The sequence below is a fragment of the Malurus melanocephalus genome, unplaced genomic scaffold (genome assembly GCF_030028575.1).
Source record: "Malurus melanocephalus ecotype Western Australia unplaced genomic scaffold, MMel_1.1 scaffold_50, whole genome shotgun sequence".
NCBI lineage: Eukaryota > Metazoa > Chordata > Aves > Passeriformes > Maluridae > Malurus > Malurus melanocephalus.
The window spans coordinates 1078843-1093402 of record NW_026623282.1 but is presented as its reverse complement, the minus strand read 5'-3'; the positions used below and the strand labels follow the sequence as shown (position 1 = coordinate 1093402).

At 38.5% G+C, this 14560-nt stretch overlaps 1 protein-coding gene across 1 annotated transcript in view; it reads right to left on the bottom strand.

Moving 5' to 3' along the window:
- Positions 1 to 14560, bottom strand: part of SORCS2 (sortilin related VPS10 domain containing receptor 2) — a 521698-nt gene that overhangs the window by 28375 nt on the left and 478763 nt on the right. The window contains exons 15-20 of the mRNA XM_057365256.1: positions 11970 to 12090; positions 10515 to 10648; positions 9807 to 9935; positions 7911 to 8082; positions 4110 to 4296; positions 106 to 239 (exon numbers count right to left, since the gene is read on the bottom strand). Of these exons, the coding sequence (XP_057221239.1) occupies positions 106 to 239; positions 4110 to 4296; positions 7911 to 8082; positions 9807 to 9935; positions 10515 to 10648; positions 11970 to 12090 (877 nt within the window). The remainder of the gene's footprint in view (positions 1 to 105; positions 240 to 4109; positions 4297 to 7910; positions 8083 to 9806; positions 9936 to 10514; positions 10649 to 11969; positions 12091 to 14560) is intronic.

Below are 14560 nucleotides of genomic sequence, written 5' to 3'. Positions count from 1 at the left end.
CCCCCCCCCCGAAAATAGGGGGGGAATAGTTTAGGAATTGAAAGGAAGGGACAACATTTATTGGAAAGAGATTCAAAATAATATCAGTCAAAACAATTTGTATACCTGAAGATTGTTTCCTATCCACCAGTAGAAAACTGTCAGATTAGGGTTTTTAGGCAGTATGATGGCAGTCAGGTTCACCTCCTGGTTTCTCCCAATGACTGGAACCACTTCTAAATTTAAAGCCTGGAGYGGAGCTGAATAAAGTTCCAAAAATATCATTGAACAAGAATCCATCAATTTATTAATACCTCCTTCCCAAAAGCCTCTCACCCGTACACCATAAGGTCCTGAATATATTTTGCCCTCCCTTCCTCCTGCTTTTAGATTCATGTTGAAAGCTATGGACATAATYGGAAAGACTTAATTTCAACTAGAAAACATCCCCAAATCACCCCAAAACCCTCAATCTTAAACCAGTAAGATAGATCAACAAAATRCACTTCTCTCATGCCCATTGTTTTCATTTATGTCCAATTCTAGAATACATCAGCAAATACTCCAGCTAAAAAGTGGAAAAGGCAATCTCAGCTTTTTTTTTTAAACTTAGTAACAAAAGATCAAATGAATAGAAATCTAACAAATCTCAAATTGCTAAGGGAAAAGCAGAAAACTGAAAAAGAATGCTGCTGACTACTCATTTTCATTATGAAATATCAGCTGTTGGGCTCACACCACACAAAAAACTCTCATTAATGCATGCTTTAAAATAGATGTGTACATCAGGGGACCATTTATTTGCAAATCAAAAYAGATAACCTCTGTACTCCAAAAAGTGCCTTCGAGTAAGTTTATTCCTTTCTGAACTACCAAAGCCATAAAAATTATTATTTGTATAAAAGAAATGCATCATTACAATGGTTTCATCTGCTTGTAAGTATGTTTATTAGTGTTGTGCTTTTTCACAGTACAATAACTGTGTTGACTGAAAACCTTTCCCTCAGAGRTTTCCAAGTATATCTTTATCAAAATGTCTGAAGGTAAAAGCTTTTCAACAGTACAATGTGGTAATTGGAATTTCTTAACTTCTTCACGTGCACCAACTACCCAGGATACAAAATCACTGCACAGCCCTGACATTCATTCATTACACAGAATGAATMCTAACCCATCCATTTTTTATTCCATTCTAAACATCTTTTAACCCATTCAAAGGTTTTTCATCTTAGTGCAAACTTTAAGGTAATTAACACTGGTGTAAAKTATTTCTCTTACTCTGTATCAGGAACTGAGTCACTGCCTGTTCACTGTTCACTTCTAATTCACTCTGACTCAACTGATTGAACTTCTCCAAGAGCGAGTTGTTTAACCTCCTTTTCCACCTCACTTCACCTGTTCTGTGTGCTGCTTCATCCCAATGTAACTATGTTACATTATGTACAATGTTCAATAACTCTTGAACAACCTACATGAATTCATGACATGTTGGGTGTTTAAACAAATTATTTCTTCAGTAGGTTCCAGAGGAGTAAAAATGCTTCTCCCGTCGCCAGTGTCTTGAAGAAAATTCAGAAAACTTTAGGAATTTCATTAAATTAATTCCTCCTAGWAATAGATTTTCCTTCTGGAGGGATTTGTGAAACTTTTTTGATTCTTCCAATAAATTTGCATTTTCACAGAGGAAACCAATCACTYTGAGATACGATTTTGCTCCTGAAAAAGATTACTTTCTTTTCCAAAATTTTTAGAGGGCAAAGTTGTTTGGTACTTGAATGATGACTGTTATTTCAAGCTTGCTATTTCTATATATTAAAGAGCTGAGAATAATTGCTTCAAATCCTTGTTTGTCTCTGTTGCACAATACCATAATGCATTTGAATAAGCTTCATGGCACCCTTAAGTGTGTAAAATTAAGACTGAAGTCGACTTACATGATTTCTATTCARCTGAGTTAAAATTTCAGTACAGCTTCCAAAGTTCTACACTATCAAGGTCATGGTTTCATCAAAAATAAAACATATGCAGCATGTGTAGCAATGTTTGTAGTTCTTCCCAGATCTTTTTATTCTGAGTTCTTGGGCCTCTACAGTTGCCTGCTCACATTTATGCTATTGGATTGCTCTAATTTCTCTTGCAGTTCATTAGAGCTAGTTGYGGATTGTTTAATCTGGATCAGAAAGCATGATTTGGATGTCAGGCCAAAATTCATATAATTGTCCTACATTACAGAGTATCCCATAGCAACTTGGCAGAAATKAAAAATATTCCCTCTACCATTTGCTTCTAAAAAAAAATTCCCTGGGAATAATACGTCAGTGGGAGACTGCTGACTCCTGAAAGCAGGATTCTACAGAAATTCCTGCTTTTATGATATTCAACAGTGAAAAATGTCCCTTAATGGCTATTAGTGTTGCACTAGAATGTAGAAATTGCAGCTTAATTAGTGCCAACTAATTTCCTCAAATCCTGTAATTTACCTACAAAAATTAAACAGAGCAAATCACATGGAAAGCATTTATTCAAGCAGGCTATGTAAGACACTTCCATGAGTTTTCTGGTCCCTCTGAAGCATCCATGGGCAGGCTCAGGGAGGGATCACATCTGCCTCAGTGCTCTGCTGCCTCTGCACTTCAGCAACAAAGTCCCCTTATTGCACCAGTCATTTACTTGTGCAAAATAACTCTGCCTTCTGCAATTTGAAAATCCACTGCATAAAACAAAATCAGCATCTTATAGTTTTACTGTTTATCCTAACATAGGCCTTATTAAAAGCACATTTTGAGAAACTCTTCTGCTTTCCATCAGGGATTGCTACTGATTTTCATTGTCTGAAGAGCTGGAAGTTATTCTTGGAGAGAAGGATGTCACACAGAGTTTTTTTCCTGTCCATTGCTTGTACAGATCTATTTCTCTGCATACTCTACTTCTCACCACCTAGAAGCTTACTAAAAAGTAACTTGAAGCCCTAAGTAATTTATCTGAGCTCTMTGGAGTTGTCAATTTATTTAAAACCAAACACAACAAAGAAACAGATAATGAAACTGAGGTGTAAAATTTGATTCTGATTCTTTCTGCTCGGTATTAACAGGAGATTGCTCTTTAGCATGAATGTGTTTGGGTTCATCTGCTCATCAAAACAGAATGGAAACTCTGAACTCAAGGACGCTGACGAGCAAAATACATAAATATCAGCAGTCACTGGACAAGCTGACACAAAGCACGTGGATCTGTACACACTGGACTATGGCTCCAGTGATTTCCATTGCTTTGGGATGAGGATGGAAGACACACCACTCACAACAGAGGGAAGCAGACACCTGGAGAATGCCAGATGAATATCTTTTCCTTTGATGTTACTCGTGTCTGAATTTTTGACACTTCTGAAAATAGGCAATAGCTGTCTTGAATCTCAAAGGAAGAGGAGAAATCAGTTCCACTTTTGAGTTTTTTTTCTTCATTTCAGTTATGAGATGATTGAGGTACATTAAGCTTGCAATGGTGCATTATATTCCCTGGGCCATGCTATTCTTTATTTTATATCTGTTTGATTGGGTTTTTTTGGTCTTAATTAAGGAGAGGAAGAGAAGTATAAGTCAAGTAATACTGCCTGAAAACATGAAGTTATATCCAATAAACCAATTTAAAACTCTGTGAGAATTAACTACCTAAACTTTAGATTTAGAACCACTGAAATTTTGACTATTATTTAAAGTCATACAAGAGCTCATGTTTCCCAACACATCTGTTAACTTGCTTTACACTGCAGCTAGAAACTTTAAAAAGGCAAAGCTTGAAGTATTAAATTTTAGCTGCTAAGGCTGACAGGGGGTGTTGAATCAGGAAGATGGATCAAACCTGAAATTAGTACTGAGGCATGCTTGTTATTTAAAAGATTAATAAACCATCTTTCTGCCAAATCCAAACAAAACTAATTCTGACCTCCTASTGCATTAGGTTTACAAGCCTCTGCATTAACAACACCTAACACCGCAAGGCTGCATGGGGATACTGAAAAAAATTTGTTTTCTTTGTAATTGTGATAATTTCATAATAGTAATTTTCTTTCCTACTTCATAGCTGACATGAGGTTTTTTAGACAGTGGCAAAAGTAAGAAAAGCTGATTTACAGTTGACTTGGACGAACACCACAGCCTCATCGTGGCCAGCCACATTCTCAGCCTTCACCGACACACGGTAAATCCCGGGATTCTCGTAGCGGTGACGGATGGGCTCTCCAGTCATCGTAAGGTTCACGTATATCGCCTTAAAGCCATCTCCAAGATCTACCTGGTATTTGGTACTCAATACATCACCCTAAAAGGAAAATACATCAAACACATTTTAAATGGCCAGAACTAAAATAGACAGGACACRTGTTTATAACCTTTTATGGAATCACAACAGCATTTTCATCCCCAGCCAGACGTCCTGACCCAGTTGCAACAGCTGCAGTAAAACCACTACACCCACAGCAATGACATTAATGCAACAGATGCTGTGTGCACTAATAGAGATAATACCAAGTTTACACAGCCAAGTGTTACCTTAAAATTAKATACTCCAGACCACTAACCAAGTTGTATGGCACAGAAACCATCACTCTTCTCTTAATGCAGCTGGACATGAACTAACATAATGGTGCAGGGCAGCCCCAGGTTCAAAAGTGCTGCTCATGTGATTAACCAACAAAAGATTGCTACTTTAGCAATTTACTAACATCCAACAAGCTTCTAGACTTTGCAATTATAAAGTAAAATTAATTGACTGAGGCATTCTTCATATCGTCCTCTCACCACACCCTCTAAGTGCCAACCATGTGGGCTGTAAGACCCAAACTGGGATCTGAACCCAGAGCATTACACTGAGCTACCAGTATGCCAAGAGATAACATGCTCTAGTGCAAAATTAAATTCATGCCTAATGAAGCAGATCACTGAGATGRGTTTGGGAAAGGGCTTAAAAGTCCATCCAAGTAATTCTGTCATGTCAAACGTCTCATGGAATTTATAATTCATCACATTTGTGCTAAGTGCTCCTTTTAATGACWCTGTGCTCCTAAACTCAGGCCTCAAGTACCACAAGACTGATCCCACTGTCAGAGGACAAACATGCCCATCACTCATGYTGTCATGGGGTGGCTGCTCAAGAGAGAAATCCGGCCTGTGCCACACGGGCTGGCAATTTGGATGCAGCCAAAGGAAAATTCGTTTTAGCTGCGAGCAGCACCACTTTCTCAATGCCACTGGCAGCACTGCCTGAGTGAGCAGCCCTGTCCCCAGCAGTGTGGATGTTCCTGCTTGCTTGCCAGAGCACATGGCCACCAGAGCCATGCAATTCAGACAGGCTGCAGGGCCAGTCTTTGTAAAAAAACCACTTTGTTGTGAAAACACAAGCATTGATTTAAAAAACTTCATTGCCTCTAGGAAAGCAATGTACACACCCCTATGCTGGTAAAGTGACACGAAAGACCATCAGAGCAGAAAAGGATTGACACTAAAGTATTCAAAAATCACCTCATTTCTCCAAAAKCCACTCTCTGAAATTGCTCTATTTCAAAATTTAATCCTAAAAAGCACAACTAACGTAATCGTTTTCACAGTGACAATGATCAGTGATTGCAATAATCTCCCCAGGAAACTGGTGAATTYCYCAGAGCTGGACACTTCTAAGATTCAGCYRGACAGGTGCTGGGCACCTTATCCAGCCTGTGCTTTTGCCAAGACAGGTTGGACCAGATGAACCTTAAGGTCCCTTCCAACCTGGCAGTCTATATTTCTATGATTATTTGAAAATCAAAGTGGGTATCATGCCTAGAACTTARTACCCTGACATTACAAAAGGAAAGAAAACATGCTATTATTTCCTCCTTTTATTATTTTGCAGTGTGGATGCTTTTCTTCCATGTTTTATCAGATGAAAGAACATTGCTTCYAATGTAAAAAATACCCATAATAAGAACATGTAGGATATCAAATACCTAAGCACCGTATTCCAAGACACATAAAGGACTGTGAAAGCCTCTTCACTGTGAATAGTTTTTTTGCAAATAACATCTTTCTTTTGACAACAGAAGAGTAGAATTTAGCTGAGGAGATAATATGTTATTAAAGTTTAAAGCAAAACAGATATCTCTTTGCCAGCAATGTGTTAGCAAGTGGAATCYCTTTAGATGGCATTAGCTTGCACACAGTTCTTGTTCCCTCTTTCTTATGCTAACAAGTACACATGCATATTTTTTCCAGGTGAGACAGAAACTAGCATTGAAAGACAGTAGAGGAAGGCTGTCTTTATGTTTTATTCTAATAGCTTCCCTAGTGTAAAGATGAGAGTGCTGTCTTCAAAACACCCAAGTAATTCTATTTTCTGACCAGAAAAGACAAAAAGCAGTGGAGTGATAGCAAAACAGTGACAAAGACAAAAGGCAGATAAATCTATAACCAACTGGGGATCCACTCCCATGAAAAATAGGAGATTGTCATAACATTATATATTCATATATTCTGCCAACAGAATCTGGGGGAAAATTATGATCATGGTGATGCATTTATTTATTTATTATTGTTATTTCTAAGACAGTGGCAAACTGCCCAAATGTACCAGAAGGCTGCCTCCTTTACTCCCTGGTAATGTCTGGTTATTTCCTGCACCTAATAACCTGCATTCACAGAAACTAGTACATTAATTTTGTTCACCAGMGAAACTGGTATGTGTTGGTTTCTTGTAGTAGAGCTGTTTCTTAAGCCCAGTAATTGTTATGAATTCTCATTAGACTTTGTCATACAGATTAAGTTCTAAGCAAAGCTCAGGACATTTGAGTTTCAATATTATTCTTGGCCATAGAGGGCACCAAACTGCTACATTTCTTCTAAATCTGCCTTCTTCTTTGACTTATGGAGCAAAGACTACCCCAAAAAGCACGGCACAGCATTCTCTTCAAGATCCCTTACTTCTGAAGATCTGTGAAAAATTTTAAATGTTTTTTATACTGCCACAGAGATTCACGAAAACTTCAGTAGGAAAAACGTCAAACTGCCAATCAAAATCATGAGAGTCCAAATTGTAACCAAATGCTCTAGGCTTACAATAAACATTTCCAAACAAACTCTAAAAAGAGAAGGCAGCAGAACTTGCCACACAAACTGCTGGGGCACTGCACGCACTGGGACACAGAGCCTGTGAAGCATTAAGCAGCCCAGTGCTCTGCACGTAACCTTCTTGTTTCTGTTACAGAAATAAATCCCAAGTGCTCGATTTATGTAGCACAGGTTTGCCAAAATGTGTGAATTTCCTTCAAGTTCTTGCAAAGCAGTGGGGTTAGCCAGGATGTACAATGCTCCGGTAACCTGAGCACAGCAGTTATAGCCTAATGCTAAAAAACAAGCGTGAGAAAACAAACCTGTGGCAAACAATTCAAAAAGTTACTCACTGCTGTTGGTCAGGGCCTTAGGGCATTGTCTCTCTCAATAAACAGAAAAACCTGTATCTTTGGCAACACAACTAAAATATAATAAATATGCTCTGCTGTTTGCTGATTTCTGTAAAACTTTGCCTCACTCCTTTCTGAAAGGCTGATTCTCAACAACACTTAAACCCACATATTAAGTGTTCTTTGCATTTCTGTTCTTCCCTGATACCRTAGTTGAAATTTTCAATCCAAGAAGACTTTGGTAATCCAACTCCTCTGACTTTCCAAGAAGCCAGTGCTTTTTCTGCTGAGGAGACAAATGCCGTTCTGTGGGTAGGACTCAGAGCTTCACTGAGTTTACTGGTTTGTCTTATTCACTTGCAAACAAGTTTAAATATTTAGAAGGTTACTAATCTTCGTCTCAGGCACAAATTAATCTTCTTTCAGCAGCAAAGCAGATAGGAATGAAATTAACCTTAAGATCAGTGATTCAACCTCTGGTGCAGCCAATGTCCATTACTACCTGCTCCTGTCGGACAATGAAGGTGATGTCTTCCCCAGGCCTGACAGCCAGACTTTCTTCTCTGATGCTGATCTGAAGTCCCTTGGGAGCGATCAATGGACACATGTGGTGTGCTAAGTTCTGCTGCAGGTCTACTCCACCTTCACACACGTTAGAAACAACTTTCCTGTACCTGAGAAACAGTGAGCAGTGGACACAGTGAATTGGAGGTAAGCAAAGGAACACCAGCAAAGGCACTAAATGCAGGTGTGATTGTAGCTCCTCCATTTTCCTTGGGCTCACAGACAAGATTGCAAATGATCAAAGCTTACTCACAATGCAAACACTTCCACAGGGGACACTGCCTGCTGAGGAAAGAGGACGTGGAGCATGATGAGGATTTCACYGGCATGCCTTGGAAGAAGAGCCTGTCTTTTCCAACCTAAAAACATGCCTGACTAGCCCTGCAGCAGCTAGACAGTCTGCTGTCCTTTCTGCCATCCCCTTTTCTAGCATTCAAGTCTTCAATGCTCTAGACATCTTGGTTCAAACCCCAAAGATCAGGAAGAAATTAGACCAAACAGCTTCTCCAWTAACCCAGAACTAATTGCTTAACTGCTGCTTTCAAATCTATTCATTTCTTAAAACACTTAAAGCATTTGTTTAATATAACTGTATAAAAGACTGAAATTACTAACACTTTTAAAGTGCTAATAATTGAAATAATTGGATGTTTACAGTAATTATTTACAGATCACTTTCACGCAGGTATGTTATTTTTAAACATTCTTTAAAATCGGAGTCATATTTCACTCTTTTGAATTYCCATTCTGTATATCACAGCTGTCAGGCACAACCCAAAAGGCAGCATTTTCCTCAGTAAGGTAAATATACACAGAGACTGTGATTCTATTGCCAGATTGGACATTTCATCATTTGGTTCTCATCTCCACAACCGACTGTGATGGTGTTATGATAAGCCAGAATAGATGCCAGCTGCAAGTTATTCTCAGCACAGACGTCAGACTACATTGTAGMGTATATTCTATGAAGTATTGTTTACAGTTACTAAAGCTTTCCTTTGATTCTGAGTGTCCCATATGGTCAGGAAAATAATCTATTCTCCACAGAACTCCTTACCCTTWTGGAAGCGAGAAGCTTGGAAAGTCTGTGATATGTTGCCAGTTTCCTCAGAGTAATCCATTGGATCTAAACTGAAAATTACTCTGAAAACCTAAGTAATGAGCTAAAAGAAAATTCTCTGAATGAACATTCCTATCAGAATGTAATAATACGTACAAAATATTACAAAAAAAAATTAATGCTGAAAGAGACTCCATTTTCCATTTTCTCAAATGGATTAGTTTTTGAACTGATGTGAACATGCAAATTAATATTTTTCTTTCATTAGTCTGTAGGACGCTTCTGCTCATGCTGTAAGTCAGAACCACAACTTTTCCATTTTCCAGTTTTTGCAGTTTGCCTTATTTACATTTCATGGAATCATTGACTGGTTGGGGTTGTAAGGGACCTTAAAAATCATCTCRTTSCAGTCCCACTGCTATGGACAGGGACAYCTTCCACTAGWCCAGGTTTCCCAAAGCCCYATCYAACTTGGCCTTCAACACTCTCAGGGACGGGGCATCCACAGCTTCTTTGGGCAACCTGTGCCACTGCCTCACCATCCTCACAGAAAAAAAAAAAAATCATAATATTCTAAACCTTTCCTCCTTCAGCTTAAGGGAATTCCCCGTTGTCCACATGCCCTTGTGAATAGTCCCTCTCAAGCTCTCTTGCAGACTCTGTTTAAGTGCTCAAATGTGAATTTCATTCAAACCACTTTTGAGGCTGTTTGTTGAAATATTATCCCCCTCTCTGGAATCCTCATCAAGCCAGTGAAATGCAAAATCAGCTTACCCAGTGCTGCTGGTGTATGCCTGCCCCAGSACACAGTCTTCAGGAGGTGCTTCTGGGTTAAACCAAAAGTCAGCAAAGCACTTGCTCAACTCYGACTTCAGAGGTGCAGAGCGCTCAAACCCATAATCACTGAAAAACATCAACACCAAGTGTGTTACTGTCCCMACTTCACTCTGCATTCTGGGGTGAAGGAGACTACATTTTTAAAAGTCAATTAATTTTTTTCAGTGTTATTCTACCAGATGAACATACAAGTTGACGAAGCCACCTCTGTTCTAATTTCAGTGGGAGTTGTGTACATTAAGGGGAAAAATTGGTTCCAATTACTTTGTCAGTTCTGCAAAATTACCTCTCTTGGTAGCTTAGATTTTTAAAGGTTTACTTTGACACTCAGACCAACCATTTATTTTCCTTTTTCTTTCTTTTTTTTTTAAAGTAGAAAGGGTTTGTTTGTTTGCCTTTAAAATTAATTCAAAGRTAATTTTTCAAGTCTTGATCAATAGAGAAAAACATTTGGATTTTTTCAGTCAGGTGAAATAAATACTTAAACATGGCAATGTTTTTAAACAAATGCAAATGCAAATAAGTTGCCTATTTGCTTATATATGGCTATGTAGGGACAGGAGCAACAGGAGGGTAATAAACCCATCTCAGACTCTAAATAACTATTTATTAGCAATTAGCCAAAAGTCCCACAGACAGACTCACCACAAGAAATCAGAGTTCACACATTCACAAACTTTGGATGTGAGAGCTGATGTGAAACTTCTCCCTTTAATGCACCATGATGAAATCTTCCTCTTTCGAAAGCTTCTCTGCTGGCCCATGATGCACCGATCACCCTGAATATCAAAGCACTGGACTTACTGCAATGTAAACTCCACCACAAYGATCTCAGGTTCTCCAAAGAAAGGCTGGTCTTACTGCCAAGACTATAAACTTTATCAACTCTCTGATACTCAAATATGTTGGTACAGAAAGCCCTCATATCCACTGCCACCCACTAACAGGTCATTACAGAGCTGTCACATAGGCTGCATCTCCAGGACACGAATCTGAAGATGCACATGAAAATTCAAGTGCAATTTAACCTATTTTTCATGTGTGCATAACCTGTGTACCAAGCTCTAGCTGGCCATTTAAAAAATCCATCTGGCTGCAGACAGTTGAATTTCTCTAAATCACCCATCTTGTGTTGGCTGTCCAGCTGAAACACCAACCACGCGGACACAGAATGAACTCTCTCCAYGCACACTCCACTGCTCATTGGGCAGCTGCAAGCACTCTGCCAAAGTCATTTCAGTAGTTTCTAATTTCTGAAAGACATTTCAATGCCAATATCCCAAGATACTGTTACTCTTTAGGCTCAGATCTGCACAACATTCTTTGTAAAAACACAGCAGGCTCAAATAAGAAGGGTAAAATTAGGCATGAGAACTAGCAAATGGGAGCTGGAGTAACACTGGGTAGCGTGCAAAAAATAAACCAACCCTGCAGAGAGCAAAAGAACAAATGCACTGGAAGAAGCAAAACACAATAATCAGAATGATTATGAACAAATATGACAGATTACATTTAATTAAAAAAATAATTAAAATCCAATCTCATATTGGTCTCTTTAATCAGTACACTGYACATAGAATTTAGCTGCCCAAAAGYGGATTTGGCCAGAGTATCAGGATTAGCACAGCCTTAGWGCATTACTGCAGAGATGGTATTGCCCAAAACAACTGGACTCCATTACATGATTGGCCCACTGAGATCCTAAATTACTTCTGGAATGGACTTTACTTATGGCAATTTATATATGAGTACAGTATGTGGTCAGGAAGTTGGCAGAACACACGAGTGCGTGTTGAAATTGTTTCAATCAATATTACACACTTCACTTTATAGAACATGCTTCCCAATCCAGCAGGACCACCTATCATTATGGCAGGCAGCCCCCCAGATATATTTCCACTTTTCCTGGGACACAGATCACACAACCGAAGGGAACACAAAATCCTCTCCCACTTTAAACTCTTGTGAAATCTGCGTAAGGAGACTAAGCTGTGGGTGTAGCATCTAAATTCAATTTGGAAACATTTTCCCAGCTCATAGCTCTACATGAATCTGAAAACTATGGAAAAGTTTTGTCAGTTAACACGAGACCATGAATACCTGCAGATTTGTGAGCTCCCAAGATTCATAGTCTTCATCAGTGCACTCCCTGGGGAAGGATGGTCTGAAGTCCACCTTCACCAGTTCCCAGTCCGAACGGTAGCTGATATGTCCAAAGACTCTGAACAAAAAGACAAAAGCAAACTCCTACTGAAAAGAAATACCACACAACAGAGATTCAAAATTTCAGCCTTATCTTTTCCCTTTCGTGGTCATAGTTCTATGCTAAAAGGTCCCAGGTTAATTTTTCTTCAATTTTTATTCCTCTTTAAACAATGAGTCTAGTTAGGAAACATTTGTCAGCTGTAGGAAACTTCACAATGAAAAGACATAACTCATATTTTAGAGATTTTTTTTCCAAACTATCCAGAAATTTAATCAGAAATAATATTTTCTAATTTGGAATAAAATATWTTTGTCTATTATCTTGCTACATGAAACAGACAGAGCTGTCAGATTTTGACAGGAAGCTCAGATCAGGGAGCAAAATCCAGGATCACTACAGTCAGTTCCCAGCTCTGTCCTCTATTCCTCGTGATTTGCAAATTTTTCAGTCGTTTTTGTTGTAGGATTTTGTGTTAATTTCTAYAGTCTTCAGGTGGCAATGTGCTATTATTTAAACTCTCAGCATTATAATGATATAGGGTTAATTTCTAAGTAATACACTACATCTACACATTGTGCTGGAGGATTCAGTCTCTTTTTCATTTCAGATAGTTAGTTTATAACAAAAAMCAGCCACAAACTCTACAATTTTTGTGGGGGAAACAAGAAAAAAAAAGGAAATCTCATTGCTTTAAAAAYCAAGCTGTGCTTTCAAAGCAGCCAACATTTTCTAAGTCAGAATCTTTATTTCCAAAACAAAATGGGTAAGTATGACATCCAGCAACAAATTAGAAAGGATAAAGACTCTATTTGGGCAAAAGGAAAATGTATTTGTGGTTTGTATCAGGCTTATGTGWCTTACTTGCCAAAGAATTTAAGGTTAAATCTGAAGCCAACAATTTCTGTGCAGTTCATACTGCACAGAGTTCATATTCCAAGCTTTAGTATCATGCTCCAAAGTAATTCGTTCCTTTTGTTTTGCCCTYAGTTTTGTTCAAATCCAGACACAGCAGGAATGGTACAGTTTTGTTAAAAGCATTCTGCTGTGCACAGCCATGTCTCTTGTCCTGAATACCAGGTTCAAAGTGGAACTGGGGTASACCAGAAGTGGTTGATTCTCTACAGCACAGAGGCAACACCATCACACTAAGCATCTTCCCTGCTAGATGGTAGATTCTGAAATCCACCAAACAGGCTGAAAAACAGTTCACAGAGACTRAAGATGTACAGTGATTTCCCCTTTCCTTCCTGGTGTCTTTGCTTCTCCTCCACAGCAGAGAGATGTTGATATCAATATTGTCCCCACTGCTCACATGATAATGAACAAGCCATGCTCACAGGAAACCACACCACCAGCAGTGCACTTAATTAAACAGAAACACATGCATTTGGTTTGTATGTCTTACTCATTTCTTATAAGACTCTGAGATTAAAGCACTTGGATCATCTAATTTTTTTTCCTTCTAAATGTACTCATGGCTCAGAAGTAAAAGCAACACACACAACTAAAAAATGTGGYTCAGTCCTCTGGCTGTGTGTGCACACAGGTGTGTGGTCCCACTTCTCTCACTGAGCCTWAGGGTTTGGTTCCTTTTTCTGGTTCAGCTGGATCCTGAGAGCTGCTGTCACTATATAATCTTATTCATTGTAGTTATGTACTCAATAAAGTGACTACTTAGGTGGTCTCATGTTYTTTCCACAATGCCTGTTTCAATATGACTGGGTTTACTGACAGACATGAAGTGTCTTTTGCACACAAAATACCTGCACGTCTTTTCTAAAATCTTTATTGTTCCATAYGAGGCACTAACATGAGGCAGACTTCACCATGTGATTATGCAACTTCCTCCCTCAGTGAATGCTTTTCTAGACATCACAAAACTTTATGAATTTACTATATTTCTTTTTTAACCCATTTATCACAAAATATATTCAAGTGCAAGTTGCCAAGTCCTGTTAAAGCTTCACTCCTGCCTCAAGGAAAGTATTTTCCCCAGAACAAGTGAAATTTTCTTCATTCATGTGAGCTATCTCAGGCAKATTAGTCAAGGAAAGAGGAAGAAARGAGAGTGGTGGTTAGAGTTCTAGGCAGAACAGAATAATGACATTTTCTTGAAAACATAATCTCTGAACTAATATTAATGATCTTTGAAACCTCACGAGGGTGATTCCAAATAACTAAGGCAAGGGAAACATGTTGCTTATATATATAAACATGTTGCTTMTATATATAAATATGCACACACTACCATACATACACATTTATGTGTGTTTATATAACCAGTGATATAAACCAGCAAAAGAGAGCTCAGAAAGTTGGGGAATTAATTTTGATATCCACAAAGATACCAAACAAATTATTGAGCTATCCACTTCTAAGAACCTTGGAGATAATTAAAATGATAACAAACAGCTACAACGGATTTGTCAAAACCAAATCATGTCAAACTAATGTAATTTTCTCCTTTTACAGGGTAACTGGCTTT